Source organism: Salvelinus namaycush, chromosome 22 (assembly GCF_016432855.1).
Source record: "Salvelinus namaycush isolate Seneca chromosome 22, SaNama_1.0, whole genome shotgun sequence".
In the NCBI taxonomy this organism is placed as follows: domain Eukaryota; kingdom Metazoa; phylum Chordata; class Actinopteri; order Salmoniformes; family Salmonidae; genus Salvelinus; species Salvelinus namaycush.
The window spans coordinates 3,895,011-3,916,913 of NC_052328.1; the positions used below are offsets into that span (position 1 = coordinate 3,895,011).

Here is a 21,903-nt window from a genome sequence, read left to right on the forward strand (position 1 = left end):
AAGTTTCAGAACTTTTGTGAAACATCACAGCCCAGTTTACAGATATATGGCAACTAGAAATCAAAACTGGATGGTGTTCAGAGACAGGAGGGAGATGAAACAGAGTGTTACTGACCGGCATGGAGGAGTCCTCTGTGTTGGTGCCTTAGGATAGGGCAGGTAAGGAGAAGAGGTGGGGGAGGAGATGGACAAGTAGAGAAAGGGGGAATGAGAGGAGGAGTATTACTGACCAGTGGGGCATCCTCCTCTATGTTGGTGCTGTAGGGCAGGTTGGTGAAGATGGGGTCCATGTCCTGGACATCAGTGATGGTGATTGCCAAGTTAGACAGACTGGATAGAGGCCGCTTCTTATCCTGGTCCTGATGGAGAGAGCAGATCAAACACAAGCATGGTCACACCTTGGTCATGTTCACTAGGAAGAAAACAGACTGAAACAGGGAGGGATTACCTGGACTTGCTCCCTTTCATTTTTAAAACATTATGCTACACTGTGCCCTACTGAACACCATCCTGCCTTGTTACGTTATTTTTTTTAAAACTGTGTGTGTAAGCTTATCTGTACTTTGTGTGTTCCCTCACCGTGGCATTGACCGTGAGCTGGTAGGCCGAGGTGGTCTCGTAGTCCAGAGCCCTGGTGACAGTGACCGTACCACGGGCTCCATCGATGGAGAAAAAGGGAGAAGGGGGCTGGAAGGAGAAGAGCACACTTCCCCCTGTGCCTTGGTCTGGGTCTGTGGCATTCACCTGGTACACTGAGGTGCCCACTGGAGTGTTCTGGAACCCAGGGAGAGACAGGCACACAGATTGGCATACAGTCATTGTTCTGTAGTATGAAGGGTTCTTCAAAAGATGGATGGATGACTCTATGTAGAAACACTGAATTGAGACAGATTACTGTTCTGCAGATTTAATGATGAATTGGCCACATTTGCAGCCAAGCACAAACTCAACTATGTCCTTTTTCTTCTCAACTAATTAACAAGATCTGACCAATGAGAATTAAGCAAAGTAGTAACTGGGGAAATAATGAAATACGATTACCATTCACAACAACTGATTCCTCACATTTTAGAACTACACAGAAGTGTCTTAGAAAATAACAGATCCCAGTATGATAAAAAAAAAGATTTATGTTATTTAACCTTTATTTAGCTAGGCAAGTCAGTAAAGAACATATTCTTATTTGCTATGACGGCCTACACCAGCCAAACCCGGACGACGCTGGGCCAATTGTGAGCCACCCTATGGGACTCCCAATAATGTCCAGTTGTGATACAGCCTGGAATCGAACCAGGGTGTCTGTAGTGATGCCTCAAACACTGAGATGTAATACATTAGACCGCTGCACCACTCGGGGGCCCCAAAATAATCATTTTTTAAAACTCAACAGTGATCTAATGTCAAGATGAGTCCATGTCTCACACAATTCAGTGTGTAGACCCAAGACTAATTTCCTCAATTCCAAATGATGGGAGAGATCAGCAACATAAGTTAGATGTTGCCAATCTTTCCCATTCATTAGGGGTTGAGAGGGGGGAGCTACCTTGTCGATGCAAAGGAGATGGTCAGTCTATAACTTGGGTGGCTGGAGACTTTGACAATGGTTTCCTCTGACACCGTCTGGTATAGAGGTCCTGGATGGCAAGGAGCTCAGCCACAGCGATGTACTGAGCTGAATGCACTACCCTCTGTAGCACATTGCGGTCAGATACCAAGCAGTTGCCATGCCAAGCGGTGATGCAGCCAGTCAAGATGCTTTCAATGGCGCAGCTGTATAACTTTTTGAGAATCTGAGGGCCCATGATTAATCTGAGGGAGAAGAGGCAATGTCGCGTCCTCTTCATGACTGCATTGGTGTGTGTGGACCATGATAAATCCTTAGTGATGTGGACACTGAGGAAGCTCTCAACCTGCTCCACTACAGCATCATCGATGTGGATGGGGTTGTCTTCGGCCCTCCATTTCCTATAGTCCATGATCAGCTCCTTTGTCTTGCTGACGTTGAGGCCAGGTCTCTGACCTCCCTGTAGGCTTTATCATCGTCCATACTATTTACTCTCTTGCTAAATAGTATGGTCTACAGCTTATCATGAGGTATTCTAACTCAGGCGAGCAGAACCTTGAGACTTCCTTAATATTAAAGATCGCACACCAGCTGTAGTTAACAAAAAGGCACCAGCCCCCTCCCCTGAGTTTCCCTGATGCCACCGTTCTGTCCTGCCGATGTATAGAAAAAAACAGCTTGATTTATATTTACCATGTCCTTGTTCTTTAGATCACGTTGATAGGATAGTCTCGAAAGGAGCTCATCCAGTTTATTCTGCAGTGATTGCACGTTCGCCAATAGAACAGAGTGTAGAGGCGATTTATCCACTCTCCGATGTATTCTCGTCAGGCATGCCGCACGCCAGCCTCTATAGAGCCGTCTCCTCCTTCTTCGAGGGTCGGGGATTTGGCCATGGTCCAGGATAAGAAATATGTCTTTCGCCTCTGACTCATTGAAGAAGAAGTCCTCGTCCAAATCGAGGTTAGTGATGGCTGTTATGATGTCTAGAAACTCTTTTCCGTCATAGGAAATAATGACGGAAACATTATGTACAAAAAAAGTTAAGATCAGCGCAAAAATAATACCCAAAATAGCACAATTGGTCAGGAGCCCATAAAACGGACGCTACTACCTTGAGAGCCATTTTTTGCAAATATATCCAAACTCCCAAACACAATAGAAACATAGAAAGCCACATATACACGTGTAGATACGTGCACGCACACACCTGGCCAGAAGCAGTAGAGAGTGACCAAGTGTGTGTGTGTGTGTGTTTGTGTTTATGTGTGTGTGTGGGGGGGTCGTAAGCCAAATGTAAAGTGGCACTGGCAGGAAAGTATGGTCTGCTGCACCTCCCACGGAACAAAGGAGAGGGTGTGTGGTGTGTGTGAGTGCTCCTCAGCCCCTATCAGTCGTACTACAGGGGTATGCTGGGAGGCCAAGGGCCATTGCCCAGGGAACACAACAGCATAACACAGGTAATAGAAGCTGACTAGCTCCCCATGTCTACATCACCTGACATCACTCTGCCTATCACTCTATCTTACCCTCCATGTCTCTTTCTCTCAGATTGTCTCTCTTTTTCCTACACCTACACCCTCTCTCTCGCTCTCTCTCTAACTCCTACATCCCTCCCTCCTGTCCTCTTGCAGAAAGACAGGCATGCATCAGCAGGTCTGTCTCACTGGATTAAGGTGCCTGCCACCCAGAGAGAGGGATGAGAGAGAGATATGGAGAGAGAGAGAGAGAGTGAGATAGAGAGAGAGAGAAAGAAAGAAAATAAGAATGGTGGCAGTGGAGGGGGGGTGTCATCGTGCATAGAATCCGTAGGGTCAATCAATCATGTGATTTAGTAAAGCCACCCTCCATACAAGGAGAATCATAAAACACCTTCACAAAGCAAATACAACAACGAATCGCCATATCTTACAGATCCCTTTACACATCAACGGATTTTATAACTAGTCAGATAGCAACATAGACTGCCTCAAGCCTCTTTTTCACCTAGTATTTATCACGTAATTTACTTGCACCTTCACATGTGGGCAGGCATAAGGTCAAGGGCAGGTATTACGTTGCAAAGGTGGGCATGTAAGTGTCCTGGCTTATACCAAAGATTTTTATAACTAACCCAAGATAGACCATTGCCTGTTGTCTCCAATGGGAGCAAATCAATCATAGTGGGCAGAACAAGCAAGAAGGTGGGCACAGCCAAGCACGAGCTCGTGAGATCCTATTGGCGTGTTCTACAGTTATCTGCATATTTCCGTTAGGGAACGGCTACTCTACAAAGTGCGCATTTGCAATAACTCAATGCGCCATTGCACTCCTAAACAACACCATTTTTTAAAACTTTAGTAAGGGGTAAAGTCCACAAAATGCAGTCCACTATGTTTCTTACAGATTATATTTTAGGAAACCAAAAAATGTATGAAGATCAAATGTTTCATCGATGAGAAAATTTCGGCCAAATTCATCTTGCTCCATCTTTTCCCACTGCCGGCCACTGGGCTTCCTCTCAACACCATATTTGGCAGTGAGTGGAAACGCCAACCAGATGCTTCATATTTATACAGCCTGTGAAATATCTGACTCATTGTTCTATCTGTGCTTATACTAGTTTTGTCAACAGCAAACACACATCACCGGAGGAACAATGGGCTACAAAGTGGTCCCTGCCAGCTTTGTGTCTGATGACATTCTCGAGAAAGATTTGCTTCCCTTGGAAGATCTGGAGAGTGAATTCCAACAGATCCAACCATATATGTTCGAGCCATTGGCTTCTAGCGACAAAGAAGATTTCATTTCAGAAAACTAAGTTCAACCACCCTTGACCCGCAAAGTGTTTGAACAGTATGTAACGTCAGGGTTGGGGAGTAATGGATTACAAAAAAAACGTTAACTGTAATCCGTTACGTTCACCAGCAAAAATATTGTAATCAGATTACAGATACTTTTGAAAAACTAGATGATTATTTCGAGGATTACTTTTAAATTCAGAAAGGATGTTTGCGAAAAAAAATCTTTGACACTTCTCTGTTTTCTCAATGACATTCAAATCAGCATTGAAAAAAGGTGCAAGTTTAAATTTGTTCCACCTGAGTGAGTCTGACCACAAGTCAGAGACCACTATGATGACACACCAAATGTGTTTGATGGATCGCGGAAAAAGAGGAATAGGCTTTTGTAGGCTCCAGTCCAAGCTATGTCTTCCAATGGTGTGACTGCTGTCGGCATCCAACGATTATCCAACTTGAATAAATGTTTGGAGGTAAGGATGACAGCAGTGCTTTAGTCTACGGCGATACGGATATCACTTATTATTTATATCTACATAGCGCATTGATGTGAATAAGACTGCTGCTCTCAGATTTAGCTATTTGCGCCTCCCGAGTAGCACAGAGGTCTAAGGCACTGCATCTCAATGCTAAAGGCGTCACTACAGACCCTGGTTCAATTCCAGGCTGTATCACAACCAGCCGTGATTTGGAGTCCCATAGGGCGGCGCACAATTGGCCCATTCTCGTCCGGGTTAGGGTTTGGCCAGGGTAGGCCGTCATTGTAAATACGAATTTGTTCTTAACTGACTTGTCTAGTTAAATAAAAAATACAAATGACAGATTGTGGTTGTTGTGGATGGCTGTTCACAAATCTAAATGTGTATTTGAACCCAATAATGGTTGAATTCAAGAAGTTTAAGCTGCCTGTCAGTCGTTGTTTTTGAAGCCAGTGGACACCCAATGAAAAATGCTCTCTTGCAACAGCTGCACAGTACGGATCCGAGCTTATGGAACACAAGTGGGGCTTGTTTCTTCAGTAGTGCTCTAAGCATGCCATTCCATGAGCACAGCATTTATTTTTCAACTCAAATCAATGAGCCCAATCAGTCTTCCATGACAACAAAATCATAAACAACAGAATATCGCTGGCTAATTTCGTCCTTCGTTTTGGGGTCATGCTCAGGTAAAACAATTTGGTTAATCTATACGTCCATATTTCCAAGTCCTATTCACGAAGATCAAGGGATATAACATTTATTGGAATGACTGGAACTCTGATAGACTTTAGTTTTTAATGTAAATATATAATTGAATCGTGTTGTTATATGTAGTAGAACGTGATTGGTTAGAAGAAGCCTACACAACCAATCCATAAAGTAAAATGTAACATCCATATATGGCCAGCTATGTAAACTTTAACATTGATTTATCCTGCAATAGATGTCGTTCAATTGATAATACATTTTTATCTTCTTCTAATGCCTCTTAAGTAGAAAGTAATCTAAAAGTAACATAATGTAATCAGATTACGTTGCTGAGTTTGGGTAATCCAAAAGTTATGTTACTGATTACAATGTTGGACAGGTATCTAGTAACTGTAACAGATTACATTTAGAAAGTAACCTACCCAACCCTGTGTAATGTTATAGCTAGCTAATATTAACTTGCTATATGTATCTCCAGCTGGCACAACACTGAAAGTTCTGACAAAGCCTGTATATAATTGTTAGCTGAAAACACAAACCGGAGCCTTAACCATTTGTTTATGGCGCTTATTTTCCCAAAACATTTTAAAAGCTGTTGCGAAGCATTTCACTGCTTTCCTGAAGACAAACAATGTATACGAGACGCTTCAGTCAGGTTTTAGACCCAATCATACTGCACTCGTAAAGGTGGTAAATTATCTTTAGTGGAGTCAGACCAAGTCTCTGCATCTGTCCTCGTGCACCTTGACCTTAGTGCTGCTTTTGATACCATCGATCACCACATTCTTTTGGAGGGACTGGAAACCCAAATTGGTCTACACGGCCTGGTTTAGATCTTATTTGTCGGAAAGATATCAGTTTGTCTCTGTGGATGGTTTGTCCTCTGACAAATAACCTGTACATTTCGGTGATCCTCAAGGTTACGTTTTAGGTCCACTATTGTTTTCACTATATATTTTACCTCTTGGTGATGTCATTCGGAAACATAATGTTAACTTTTACTGCTATGCGGACGATACACAGCTGTACATTTCGAAAAAATATGGTGAAGCCCCAAAATTGCCCTCCCTGAAGCCTGTGTTACAGACATAAGGAAGTGGATGGTGGAAAATGTTTTACTTTTAAACTCAGACAAAACAGAGATGCTAGTTCTAGATCCCAAGAAACAAAGAGATCTTCTGTTGGATCTGACAATTCATCTTGATGGTTGTACAGTCATCTCAAATAAAACTGTGAAGGACCTCGGCGTTACTCTGGACCCTGATCTCTCTCTTGACAAACATGTCAAGAACATTTCAAGGACAGCTTTTTTCCATCTTCGTAACATTGCAAGAATCATAAACGTTCTGTCCAAAAATGATGCAGAAAAATGTATAAATGCTTTTGTTACTTCTAGATGCAACGCTCTACTTTCCGGCTACCCGGAAAAAGCACTAAACCAGTTTTACCAAATATTTACCAGCATGTCACATGTGCAACCAGGGGGAAAAAAATCCTAGACCACCTTTACTCCACACACAGAGATGCATACAAAGCCCTCGATGTGGCACATCTGACCATAATTATATCCTCCTGATTCCTGCTTACAAGCAAAAACTAAAGCAGGAAGCACCAGTGAGTCGCTTAATACGGAAGTGGTCAGAAGACGCGGATGCTACACTACAGGACTGTTTTGCTAGCACAGACCGGAATATGTTCCGGGATTCATCCAATGGCATTGAAGAATACACCACCTCAGTCATCGGCTTCATCAATAAGTACATCGATGACGACGTCCCCACAGTGACTGTACGCACATATCCTAACCAGAAGCCATGGATTACAGGCAACATCCGCAACGAGCTAAAGGCTAGAGCTGCCGCTTTCAAGGAGTGGGAGAGTAATCCGGACGCTTATATGAAATCCTGCTATGCCCTCCGACGAACCATCAAACAAGCAAAGCATCAACACAGGATTAAGATTGAATCCTACTACATCGGCTCTGACGCTCGTCGGATGTGGCAGGGCTTGAAAACTATTACGGACTACAAAGGGAAACCCAGACGTGAGCTGCCCTGTGACGCGAGCCTACCAGACGAGCTAAATGCTTTTTATGCTCGCTTCGAGGCAAGCAACACTGAAGCATGCATGAGAGCACCAGCTGTTCTGGATGACTGTGTGATAACGCTCTCGGTAGCCGATGTGAACAAAACCTTTAAACAGGTCAAAATTCACAAAGCCGCTGGGCCAGACTGATTACCAGGACATGTACTCAAAGCATGCACGGACCAACTGTGATGTGGCTTCAATGACATTTTCAACCTCTCCCTGACCGAGTCTGAAATACCTACATGCTTCAAGCAGACCACCACAGTCCCTGTGCCCAAGGAAGTGAAGGTAACCTGCCTAAATGATTACCGCCCCGTGGCACTCATGTCGGTAGCCATAAAGTGCTTTGAAAGCATTCTCCCGGACACCCTAGACCCACTCCAATTCGCATACCACCTCAACAGATCCACAGATGATCAATCTCAATCGCACTACACACTGCCCTTTCTCACCTGGACAAAAGGAACACCTATGTGAGAATGCTGTTCAGCTACAGCTCAGCGTTCAACACCATAGTGCCCACGAAGCTCATCACTAAGCTAAGGACACTAAGCTGGGACTAAACACCTCCCTCTGTAACTGGATCCTGCACTTCCTGATGGGCCACCTCCAGGTGGTAAGAGAGGCAACAATACGTCTGCCATGCCGATCCTTAACACTGGGGCCCCACAGGGGTGTGTACTTAGTCCCCTCCTGTACTCCCTCTTCACCCACGACTGCGTTGCCGAACACGACTCCAACACCATCATTAGGTTTGCTGACGACACAACAGTGGTAGGCCTGATCACCGACAACAATGAGACGGCCTATAGAGAGGAGGTCAGAGAACTGGCAGTGTGGTGCCTGGACAACAACCTCTCCCTCAATGTGAGCAAGACAAAGGTGCTTATCGTGGACTACAGGAAAAGGCAGGCCGAACAGGCCCCCATTAACTTCTTATGGCTGCAGGAGCAGTATTGAGTAGCTTGGATGAAAGGTGCACAGAGGTGCCCATAGTAAACGGCCTGCTCCTCAGTCCCAGTTGCTAATATATGCATATTATTATTCGTATTGGATAGAAAACACTCTGACGTTTCTAAAACTGTTTGAATTATGTCTGTGAGTATACTCATATGGCAGGCAAAAACCTGAGAAGTTCCACTTCCTGTTTGACCTTTTTCTGAGGTGGCAGATTTTCAACCAAGCTCTCATTGAAATTACAGCGATATATTGATGAGTTTTCACTTCCTACGGCTTCCACTAGATGTCAACAGTCAATATAACTTTGTCTGATGACTCTAATGTGAAGGGGGGCCGAAGGAGACAGGAATGAGTAATCACTGCCACGAGCTGACCATGCTTTCACATGCGCATTCACATGAGGAGGACCTCCGTTCCACCGCTCATCTGAAGTCAATCTAATTCTCCGGTTGGAACGTTATTCAAGATGTATGTTAAGAACATTCTAAAGATTGATTCAGTACATCGTTTGACATGTTTCTACTGACTGTTATGGAACTTTTGGACATTTCGGCACGTTATGTGGACGCGCTTTGTGACTTTTGAATTGTTTACCAAACGCGCTAACCAAAGTAGCTAATTGGACATAAATAACGGACATTATCGAACAAATCAAGCATTTATTGTGGACCTGGGATTCCTAGGACTGCATTCTGATGAAGTTCATCAAAGGTAAGGAAACATTTATCATGTATTTTCTGGTTTCTGTTGAGTCCAACATGGCGGCTAATTTGGCTATTGTTCTGAGCGCCGTCTCAGATTATTGCATGATTTGCTTTTTCCGTAAAGTTTTTTTGAAATCTGACACAGCGGTTGCATTAAGGAGAGGTATATCTATAATTCCATGTGTATAACTTGTATTATTATCTTTATTTATGATGAGTATTTCTGTTGAAACGATGTGGCTATGCAAAATCACTTGATGTTTTTGGAGCTAGTGAATGTAACGCGCCAATGTAAACTCCGATTTTTTGTTATAAATATGAACTTTATCAAACAAAACATGCATGTATTGTGTAACATGAAGTCCTATGAGTGTCATCTGATGAAGATAATCAAAGGTTAGTGATTAATTTTATCTCTATTTCTGCTTTTTCTGACTGCTATCTTTCGCTGGAAAAATGGCTGTGCTTATTGTGGTTTGATGGTGACCTAACATAATCGTTTGTAGTGCTTTCGCTGAAAAGCATATTTGAAATCGGACACTTTGGTGGGATTACCAACAAGATTACCTTTAAAATGATATAAGACACATGTATGTTTGAGGAATTTTCATTATGAGATTTCTGTTTGAATTTGGCGCCCTGCACTTTCACTGGCTGTTGTCATATAGATCCCGGTATTGGGATGCAGCCATAAGAAGTTAACATTGACGGGGCTGTAGTGGAGAAGGGTCGAGAGTTTCAAGTTCCTTGGTGTCAACATCCCCCTAGGAAGACTGAAAAGATTTGGCATGGGTCCCCAGATCCTGAAAAGTTTCTACAGCTGCACCATCAAGAGCATCCTGCCCGGTCGCATCACCGCCTGGTATGGCAACTGCTCGGCATCTGACTGTAAGGTGCTACAGGGGGTAGTTTGAACGTCCCAGTACATAAGTGGGGGCAAGCTTCCTGCCATCCAGGACCTATATAATAGGCGGTGTCAGAGGAAAGCCCATAAAATTGTCAGTGACTCCAGTCACCCAAGTTATAAAATGTTTTCTCTGCTACCGCACGTCAAGCGATACCGCAACGCCAAGTCTATGACCAAAAGGCTCCTCAACAGCTTCTACACCATTAGACTGTTGAACAAATCATAAAAATCGCCACCTGACAATTTACACTGCTGCTACACGCTGTTTGTTTGTTACCTATGCATAGTCACTTCGCCCCCACCTACATGTACAGATTACCTCAACTAGCCTGTACCCCTGCACACTGACTTGGTACCAGTGACCCCTGTTTATAGCCTCGTTAATGTTATTCTTATTGTGTTACTTTTTTTTATTACTTTTTATTTTAGCGTACTTGGTAAATATTTTCTTCTTCTTGAACTGCACTGTTGTTTAAAGGCTTGTAAGTAAGCATTTCACGGTAAAAAAATTGTTGTATTTGTTGTATTTTCTGTATGTGGCAAATAAAGTTTCATTTGATTTGAAATAAACTTCAGTTTGTGCTAAACACAGCTGCTAGAATCTTGACTAGAACCAAAAAATTGGATCATATAAAGCCAGCGCTAGCATCTCTACACTGGCTTCCTGTTAAGGCTAGGGCTGATTTCAAGATTTTACTGCTAACCTACAAAGCATTACATGGGCTTGCTCCTACCTATCTTTCCGATTTGATCCTGCCGTACATACCTACACATACGCTATGGTCACAAGACGCAGGCCTCCTTACTGTCCCTAGAATTTCTAAGCAAACAGCTAGAGGCAGGGCTTTCTCCTACAGAGCTAAATTTTTATGGAACGGTCTGCTATCCACGTGAGAGACGCAGACTCGGTCTCAACCTTTAACCTCTTGACGCTAGGGGTCAGATTATATATATTTTTCTAAAAATAACGTTCCCAAGGTAAACGGACTATTTCTCAGGTCCAGATCGTAGAATATGCATATAATTTACAGATTAGGATAGAAAACACTCCAAAGTTTCCAAAACTGTCAAAATATTGTCTGTGAGTATAACTGATTCTGCAGGCGAAAACCTGAGAAAATCTAACCCGTAAGTGATATATTTTTTTTTCATCTGTGTTTCCTGGCCCGTCTTTCTTCCATTTAAAGGGGTATCAACCAGATTCCTTTTCCAATGGCTTCCTCAGGCTGTGACCAGGCTTTAGACATAGTTTCAGGCTTTTAATTTGAAAAATGAGCGAGATTTTTCAAAAGTAGTCAGGTGTTCTCGGACCTCCTGCGCGCAAGAGGGTAGCTCTCCATTTTCTTTTTCTCTCTTATTGAGTAGGTTACGGTCCGGTTGAAATATTATCGATTATGTTTGTTAAAAACAACCTGAGGATTGATTATAAAAAACATTTGACATGTTTCTACGACCATTACGGATACTTTTTGGAATTTTCATCGAATGGAACGAGGCTTTGGTTTTCTGAACATAACGCGCAACCCAAATAGCGTTTTTTTGTTATAAAAGTAATATTTATCGAACAAAAAGTGCAAGTGCAAACATCCAAAGATTATCAAAGGTAAGTGATTCATTTTATTGCTTTTCTGACTTTCGTGACCAAGTTAACCAAGCTAATATAAGGCTAGCTGTTCTAGCATTGATTGATACACTCACAAAAGCTTGGATTGCTTTCGCTGTAAAGCATATTTTCAAAATCTGACACGATATGTGGATTAACAACAAGCTAAGCTGTGTTTTGGTATATTTCACTTGAGATTGCATGATTATAAATATTTTTTGTAATATTTTTGCATTTGGAGCCCTGCAATTCTAGCGGTTGCTTAGGAAAATGATCCCGTAAAAGGGATCCGTAGCGCAGAGAAGTTAAGAACAAATTCTTATTTACAATGACGGCTTACACTGGCCAAACCTGAACCACGCTGGGACAATTTTGCACCGAGCTATGGGACTCCCAATCATGGCCGGTTGTGATACAGCCTGGAATCGAACCAAGGCGTTTATAGTGACACCTTAAGCATTGAGATGGAGTGCCTTAGACAACTGCGCCAATCGATGGGCTCTGTAACAGTAATAAAGGGTGATGTGTAATGAAACGAGGGTGGGCATGGCCAGATAGGTGGGTAAACAGATCTTTTGGGGGAACAACATTCCCTTACGACCATCAGACATCGTCCTGATGACTGGAACACTGAATGTCCTGAGAACATCCTGAAAATGTCCTGACCTGGTCCTCACTGACGTCCCGGGAACTAGACAAAAGTCTCCTAGAGAAAGCTTAATTGTGACCATCACACTATGTCTTGATGACAGGTAAAAAAATGCCTTGTGAACGTCATAAATCGTCTTAATTTCTTCTCAATAGGGGGTGCTGTTTGCACTTTGTAATAATTTCGTTCCCAAATTAAACTGCCTCGTACTCAATTCTTGCTCGTACAATATGCATATTATTATTACTATTGGATAGAAAACGCTCTCTAGTTTCTAAAACCGTTTGAATTATATCTGTGAGTGAAACAGAACTGGACTTAGAGCAATTTTCCTATGTGGATGTGAGAATGCAGAATTCTGCAAGCTGTTCCCAGATCAGTTTATTAATTTGCCTGTCTTCTATTAGTTGAGATGCACTGCATACGCCTTCCCCTGGATGTCAGCGAATAGTGAGACTTGAAATGGAGTCTCTAGGCAGATCTGAAAGGTTATAAATGGCTTGGGAAGGAGAGGTCCGGTCTTTGCCCTCTTCGCTCTGACGCAGGAAGGAGCTTGGCATATCGTACTAGAAGCTCCTGTTATAGCTCTTAGATATATCCGGCTGTGTTTTTATTCGATATAGGCGTTAAAGACATCATAATGTTGTTATTTTAAACCGAGTTATATCAGTTTATGTCAGTATATTGCGATTTTCGGATATTTATTTGTGTGGCGTTCTAGGGAGTTGGGTATCTCTGGCTCACATGGCTAATGTTTACTGCTAATTGCAACGTTGAAGACTACATTCTACAACCGAGCAACGATTCTTTTGGACAAAGGACACCTTTCCCAAGATTCTGATGGAAGCACATCAAAAAGTAAGAACTATTTATGCTGTTAATTCGTTGTTCTGTTGAAAAATGTAAAATGCATAAGCCGCCATTAATTTCAGTGCGGTCTCGCTTTAACGCACGCTGTATGTTGTAGTAACGTTAATTTTAAAAATGTAACACAGCGATTGCATTAAGAACTAATGTATCTTTCATTTGCTGTCCAACCTGTATTTTTTAGTCAAGTTTATGATTAGTTATCGATTAGAATAGGTGCCTCTCCCAAGATTTTTCCCGACATTTTGTTGGCAGCTTGGCTACTTTTCTCATTGTATAACCACGATTTGTGCCGCTAAATATGCACATTTTCGAACAAACTCTATATGTATTGTGTAATATGATGTTATAGGACTGTCATCTGAAGAATTCTGAGCAGGTCAGTGAAAAAATTAATATATTTTGGTGGTTTGTACGTTATCGCTATTTTTGGCTTGAATCAATGCTGTTGTGTGGTTTGCTATTGTGGTAAGCTAATATAACGCTATATTGTGTTTTCGCTGTAAAACACAAAAATCTGAAATATTGGCTGGATTCACAAGATCTGTGTCTTTCATTTGCTGTACGCTGTGTATTTTTCAGAAATGTTTTATGATGAGTATTTAGGTAATACACGATGGTCTCTGTAGTTATTCTAGTTGCTTTGGTGAGAGTTGTGATGGTGGCTGCAATGGTAAACTATGATTTATACCTGAAATATGCACATTTTTCTAACAAAACATATGCTATACAATAAATATGTTATCAGACTGTCATCTGATGAAGTTGTTTCTTGGTTAGTGGCTATTTATATCTTTATTTGGTCGAATTTGTGATAGCTACCTATGCAGGAAAAAAATGGTGGAGTAAAAAAAGTGGTGTCTTTTGCTAACGTGGTTAGCTAATAGATTTACATATTGTGTCTTCCCTGTAAAACATTTTAAAAATCAGAAATGATGGCTGGATTCACAAGATGTGTATCTTTCATCTGGTGTCTTGGACTTGTGATTTAATGATATTTAGACGCTAGTATTTACTTGTGACGCTATGCTAGGCTATGCTAGTCAGCTTTTTTACTGATGGGGGTGCTCCCGGATCCGGGATTGTGTGGAAGTAGAGGTTAAAGTGTGTCCCTGTAACAAACCAGGAACTAGAAGAAAACTATTCCAGGGGACCATGACACTGAGAACCTCCTGGAAATGTCCTTTGGCATGTCCCTGGAACAAACAGGGAACTAGACTGAACCTCCAGGAGACACAACATCCTGACGACTAGGCAACCATTTTGAGACGCTCCGAGAACCTCCTAGCAACACATTTTTGTTTGTAGGGTACTCCGAGGGTCTATCCACTATCTGAGACATTGTCTGTCCACTGGTTGGCTTGTGTTTGAATCTTACAATGGGGGACCAATGGTTTCTCCATCAGAGCATTGATTGGCTCTTGGTGCTGCCGATTAGTCAATGGGGGCAACTGGGCGCAAAGAGCAGCGCAGTGAATCCTTCTGCTTTTATTAGCCCATGAGTCTGTCCAATCACTTATCCATAAAGATACCAGACAATGACTGATCAATCCCCCCTGTTCATGTAGCCTTATTCATTGTGATCTAAAACACTACACTGATTCTAGATTAGCACTCCTACTCTGAGACGCTTGATATGGCTCAAGACCTCTAAACTGTCCAGCACAATCTGCTAGTTGATCATAATATCAGACAACTTTTTATAGACGGACGGTTGGGCTATTGGGTCAATCTTCCATAATCATCGACTTAGTGTAGTAAGTAGGGATCGTTTGCCCGGTTTTGAAAAAAATTGGGTATTTTTGTTCGGGAGCGACATGTTAAAAAGGTGAAAGGTAGCAGAGGATAAAAGGGATGGAAAAAGAGGGATGAAGGGGAGCGAGATGGAGACACGCAGACATAGTGTTCTCTTACTTGAAGAGGCACTGCTGAAATCACCCTCCTCTCCTGAGAGGAGACACTTAGAGAGAGAGAGAAAGAGACAGGGGGGGTTAGGGAGAGAAAGAGAGAGAGAGAAAGAGAGGTGGAGGCGGAGAGAGAGTGGGGGGAGGGAGAAGGTGATAGAGAGGGAAGAGGAAGATAGGAGAGAAAAATGAGAAACAGAGAGGTGAAAGGAGGAAGAGAGGGGGAGAGTGAGAGATCTGACAAAGAGATAAGGGCAGAGAAAGAGAATGAGAGGTTGGTCTGTGTTTTATTAATCTCACAATGGGGATCAATGGCCTCTCCATCAGAGCATTGATTGGCTCTCGGTGCCACCGATTAGGAGTCAATGGGGGCAACTGGGCGCAAAGAGCAGCGCAGTAAATTCTTCTGCTTTCATTAGCCCATGAATGTGTCCAACCACTTATCGATAAAGACACCACACAATGACAGCTCAATCTCCCCCTGTTCATGTAGCCTTATTCCTTGTGATCTAAAATACAAAACTGATTCTAGATTAAAACTTCTACAACATACTCCATCATGGAAATATCCGACTACCTCACAAAATAACTTTAACCGCACAAAAAAAAGAAAAACAGATTCATCTACAGGCATGGACGATTTATTTACCGTCGAAGTAGAGGCTAGTGCTCTGGTTGGAATCCATGCAACACTGGAAAAGTTGTGTGAGGAGCTAGCAGGGCTGAGGGGGAGTTTGGAGTTTAGCCAGAGTGAAATTCTCATGCTCCAAGCAGAGAACAAGGCACTCACAGCCAAGGTAAAAATCCACGATTCCAACATGGATTGTCTTCTCAGGGAAAACAGGGTGATGAAGGAGACGCTACTAGACAGACAAAGTTGTAGCATGCGTGAAACTCAAATTTTTTTCAAGGTTTCCTGAGGACGCATCCAATAATCCAGAGGGCGCGATCAGAGAATTCATGCACTCCGCCTTGAAACTTCCTATAGAGACTGTAAACAAGGTGGCGTTCCACCGAGTACACAGACTTGGAGCTCGGAACGACAAGACCAAGGGTCCCCCCGACCGATCATCGCAAAATTTAAACACTACCAACAAAAGGAGCTGATCAAAAGCATGGGAAGGGAGCTTAAAGGGACCAAATTCGGTCTCAATGACCAATTTCCAAGGGAGATAAACGAACGTCGTAAGAGACTATATCCGGTACAAAGGCAAACAGAGGGGGAAGGTTAACTTCTCTAGGGTAGGGGGCAGCATTCGGAATTTTGGATGAAAAGCATGCCCAAATTAAACTGCCTGCGACTCGGGCCCAGAAGATATGATATGCATATAACTGGTAGATTTGGATAGAAAACACTCTACAGTTTCCAAAACTGTTAAAATAGTGTCTGTGAGTATAACAGAACTGATTTGGCAGGCGAAAACCTGAGAAAATCCATTCAGGAAGTATTTTTTTTGTTGGTTTTGTAGTTTTCTATTCAATGCCAATACAGTATCCATTGACGTAGGACTCAAATTGCAGTTTCTATGCCTTCCACTAGATGTCAACAGTCTTCAGAAATTGTTTCAGGCTTGTATTCTGAAAAATTAAGAAGAAAGAGCAGTCTGAAAAAGTGGACCCTGCCGTGTCACAGAGCTTTTTCCTGCGCCAGACCGAGAGAGTGCGTGTCTTGTTTACCTTTTAAATTGACAACGTTATTGTCCGGTTGAAATATTATCGATTATTGAGGCTAAAAACAACCTGAGGTTTGAATACAAACATCGTTTGACATGTTTCTATGAACTTTACGGATACAATTTCGATTTTTTGTCTTCCTGTTTTGACTACATTTGAGCCTGTGGATTACTGAAGAAAATGCGCAAACAAAACTGAGGTTTTTGGGTATAAAGAGACTTCATCGAACAAAAGGCACATTTATTGAGTAAATGAATGTCTGCTGAGTGCAACCATATGAAGATCATCAAAGGTAAGGGATTAATTTTATCTCTATTTCTGAATTGTTTAACTGTTCTACCTGGCTGGCTACTGTTTGTAATGATTTGTCTAGTGGGCTATGTTCTCAAATATTCGTAAGGTATGCTTTCGCCGTAAAGCATTTTTAAAATCTGACACCGTGGTTGGATTCACAAGCAGTTCATCTTTAAACCTATGTAAAATATGTTTTATTTTCTGAATTTTTATAATGAGTATTTCTGTATTTGAATTTGGCGCCCAGCAGTTTCACTGGCTGTTGAAGAGGTGGGACGCTACCGTCTCACGTGCCCAAGAGAGGTTAAATATAAATGCACTAAGCCTCTCCCTAAAAGCTTCACTTATTCAAACGTTTTACTTGAACCCTAAATGGTTCTCAAGTAGATTACTAAGAAAAGCTCATCCATTGTTTCAAAATGGCCTTTTTCAAAAAGGCATTGCAGAGCTGGCTACAATTTCAATTTCATCCCCTCAAAAGATATAACAAATATTACAACAAATATTATGGCTGAACTCAAATGTGCTGGTTGATAAAATACCTGTAATTATGGGAAAGATGTTTGAAAAGGGTATTTTGTTCTTAAATTATATTGTAAATTGGAATGGTAGAGTTATCAGAATTGTACAGGAAGGTCTGCTCAATCCAAGAGTACAACCAATTGATTACAGAACTTCCCCAAAAATGGAGGAGGCAGGTGGCAGTGGGAGGAGGTAGAGAACTGGTCTGTCTGCCCAATATAAAGGATCAAATATGGCAGAGGAATAAAAATAGCATAAATAGGAAAGTATATTTGAGGAATAGGATGTTGACAACTGTGCCATACAGATTGAAAATAGTTGGGAAGAGATTTCTGATGTACCGATTCCATGGTACAAGGTGTATGAGTTGATATATAGCACCTGTTTGGCCCTGTCCGGGGGTATCGTTGTCTCCCGACCCCTCCTGTCTCGGCCTCCAGTATTTATGCTGCAATAGTTTATATGTCGGGGGGCTAGGGTCAGTCTGTTATATCTGAAGTATTTCTCCTGTCTTATCTGGTGTCCTGTGTGAATTTAAGTAAGCTCTCTCTAATTCTCTCTCTCTCTTTTTTCTCTATCTCTCTCTCTATCTCTCTCTGTCTCTCTCGGAGGACCTGAGCCCTAGGACCATGCCTCAGGACTACCTGGCCTGATGACTCCTTGCTGTCCCCAGTCCACCTGGCCGTGCTGCTGCTCCAGTTTCAACTGTTCTGCCTGCGGCTATGGAACCCTGACCTGTTCACCGGATCTGCTACCTTGTCCCAGACCTGCTGTTTTCAACTCTCTAGAGACAGCAGGAGCGGTAGAGATACTCTGAATGATCGGCTACGAAAAGCCAACTGACATTTACTCCTGAGGTGCTGACCTGTTGCACCCTCTACAACCACTGTGGTTATTATTATTTCACCCTGCTGGTCATCTATAAAACCATAATAAAAAGTATGTTTGAATGACACTGAGGGGCAGTGTTTTTACAGCTAATGCCGGTTTGCGTGAGGCTGATGCCGTGCAGGTGTTTGTACACATGCATATACACACACTCTCATTCAAATAAATGCATACAAGAACACACACAGACATGTAATAGTGCCAGACATGCACACAAACATACACAGTTGGCATTGCTGTTATGATTTTAGTTGTCCTTGATGTCCTTTGTTTTTTGCATTGTGTGCTGTTTTCTTCTGTTTTTTTCTTTTTTCTCTTTAGTTCATTCTCTTGGTTGTTGGTGCATTGGGGGGTTCTTGGGGGTGGGGAATGGAATTAATTGTATTTTTTATTTTATAATTTTTCTTGGGGGGGGCTGTGGGAGGGATCTCAAATGGTTCAGGGACAACTATTACCACAGACTTTCCTGAAGCAATCAGGATGGAGAGCACCACAGATCTCCTCAGAGGGAGCTTCAATAGATTTATTTTTTCTTTCCCCTAATTGTCATCTGACCCTTTTTGTTGAGGTTCGGGTTCACGTTTTTTGGCCTGGTGGGAGATCTGTCAACGTGCCTTTGAGCAGGGCATTTACCCTGGATGCTTCTGTGTGTCGCTCTGAATGGAAGTCTGTTGGATGACTGGTATGGTGTAGTTCTTGAGCGGCTTCAATAAAATAAAAAAATCCTACTCTGAGACGCTTGATATGGCTCCAGACCTCTAAACTGTCTAGCACAATCTGCTAGTTGAATCATACTGTCAGACAGTATGATTCAATTATTTTTTTTATAATCGGACGGTTTGGCTATTGTGTCAATCTTCCATAATCATCAAATTAGTGTAGTGAGTAGTGATCGTTTGCCTGGTTCTGAAATAAATTGGGAGTGACTTGTTATAAGGGAGAAAGATAGCAGAGAATAAAGGGGATGGAGAGAGTGGGATGAAGGGGAGAGAGATGGAGATACGCAGATGGAGTCTTGTCTTATTTCTTGTCTTATTTGAAGAGGCACCACAGGAATCACGCTCCACTCCTGAAAAGAGACACTTAAAGAGAGAAAGAAAGAGAGAGAGAGGGGTTAGGGAGAGAAAGAGAGAGAGAGGGGTTAGGGAGAGAAAGAGAGAGAGAGGGAGGAGATGGAGACAGAGAGGAAAAGAGAGGAAGATAGTTGAAAAACATGAGGAACAGAGAGATGTGGAAGGAGGAAGAGAAAGTGGAGAGTGAGAGATCCGACATAAAGAGAAAGAGAAAGAGAGAGAGAGAGAGAGAGAGAGAGAGAGAGAGAGAGAGAGAGAGAGAGAGAGAGAGAGAGAGAGAGAGAGCAAGAGAGAGCGAGAGAGAGAGGGACAGAGAGAGAGTAAAAGCAAACAGAGAAATGATGAGGAGGGGGGAGTGGGTTGAACGTTGATTGAGAGAAGAGCGATATGAGCACACACCAAAGGACCTATCCCTGCCTCTAATAGCCATGATAAATCCAGAATGCAGAAGGGACTCTCCCTTCTCTTTTAACTGGACTGGCTGCTGTATGATGTATAATAGGGCTCTCTTCCCCCAGCCTTCAACTCTTCTCCAGTTTCCCCTTCTCTCCCCCAGTGTCCTCCTAGGAGCTGAACCCCCTGCTCTTCTGTGGAGCTGGGGCCGGGTGAAGCAGCACGGCAGGGGAGCATAGGGAAGTTCTGAAGGGGCTCTGGGGTCACCCAGGCCACATCTTAGAACTGGAGAAACCAGCCTCTCTGGATCCCCAACCAGTAAGAGAAGCAAGCCTCTCTCCCTAGCTTCAACCTTAGTTCTTAGTCCTTCTAGATCTGGAAGCGTGAGACTACTTTTCCCCCAAACACTTATAAAGAGGAGAATTCTAGCTTCATGTCTTCATTCTGACCCAGGGAGGGTGGTGGAGTGTCCATTGGGAGTGGGAGCAAAGTCTGACTGAAGAACTTTGGTATTTGTCTTTATGATTTACATATTAATATGCGCTTCTCTGTAATTAGGTTAAGGATTTCAGCAGCATGAATAGCCTGTGCAAAAGTGAGTGGGAATTGTTGTGATGAAGATAATACTGGGACTTCCTTTATTTTCTAAGCTAAGTAATACAGAGTAGTCGTCTGGACCCAGTTTTCTAAACTTTTTGATCAGATTTTGACAATCAGATTCGATTAAATGTTAGAATTGGGAATTTCAAATTAGAAAATGTTGATTCTGATCCTCCTGAGTGATATGCAAGCTCTATTACGTTTTATATAATTTTTACATTAGTATTTAGACCCTTTGCTATGAGACTCGAAATTGAGCTACGGTGCATCCTGTTTCTATTTAACATCTTTGTTACTACAACTTTATTGGAGTCCACCTGTGGTAAATTCAATTGATTGGACATGCTTTGGAAAGGTCTATATAAGGTCCTACATTTGACAGTGCATTTCAGAGTAAAAACCAAGTAATGAGGTCAAATGAATTATCCATAGAGCTCCAAGACAAGATTGTGTCGAAGCACGGATCTGAGGAAGGGTACCAAAACATTTATGCAGCATTGAAGGTCCCCAAGAACACAGTGTCCTCCATCATTCTTAAATGGAAGAAGTTTGTAACCACCAAGACTCTTCTTAGAGCTGGCCGTCCCGGCCAAACTGAGCAATCGGGGAACAAGGGCTTTGGTCAGGGACCAAGAACCAGACGGTCACACTGACAGAGCTCCAGAGTACCTATGTGGAAATGGGAGAACCTTCCAGAAGGACAACCATCTCTACAGCCCTCCACCAATTAGGCCTTCATGATAGAGTGGCCAGACGGAAGCCACTCCTCAGTAAAAGGCACATGACAGCCTGCTTGGAGCTTGCCAAAACGCACCTAAAGGACTCTCAGACCATGAGAAACAAGATTCTCTGGTCTGATGAAACCAAGATTGAACTTTTTGGCCTGAATGTCAAGCGTCACGTCTGGAGGAAAACTGGCACCATCCCTACGGTGAAGCACGGTGGTAGCAGCATCATGCTGTGGGGATGTTTTTCAGCGGCAGGGGCTGGGAGACTAGTCAGGCTCGAGGGAAAGATGAACGGAGCAAAGTACAGAGAGATCCTTGATGAAAACCTGCGCTCAGGACCTCAGACTGGGGCAAAGGGGTTCAACTTCCATCAGGACACTGACCCTAAGCACACAACCAAGACAATGCTGGAGGGGTTTCAGGACAAGTCTCTGAATGTCCTTGAGTTTTTGAATTGTGCAAACATTTCTAAAAACCTGTTTTGCTTTGTCATTATGGTGTATTGTATGTGGATTGAT

General features: G+C 42.6%; 1 protein-coding gene across 1 annotated transcript in view; it reads right to left on the reverse strand.

Annotated features, from left to right (window-relative positions):
• Positions 1-21,903, reverse strand: part of LOC120017357 (cadherin-23-like) — a 659,988-nt gene that overhangs the window by 371,099 nt on the left and 266,986 nt on the right. The window contains exons 6-7 of the mRNA XM_038960107.1: positions 580-774; positions 231-359 (exon numbers count right to left, since the gene is read on the reverse strand). Coding sequence (XP_038816035.1) covers positions 231-359; positions 580-774 — 324 coding nt within the window. The remainder of the gene's footprint in view (positions 1-230; positions 360-579; positions 775-21,903) is intronic.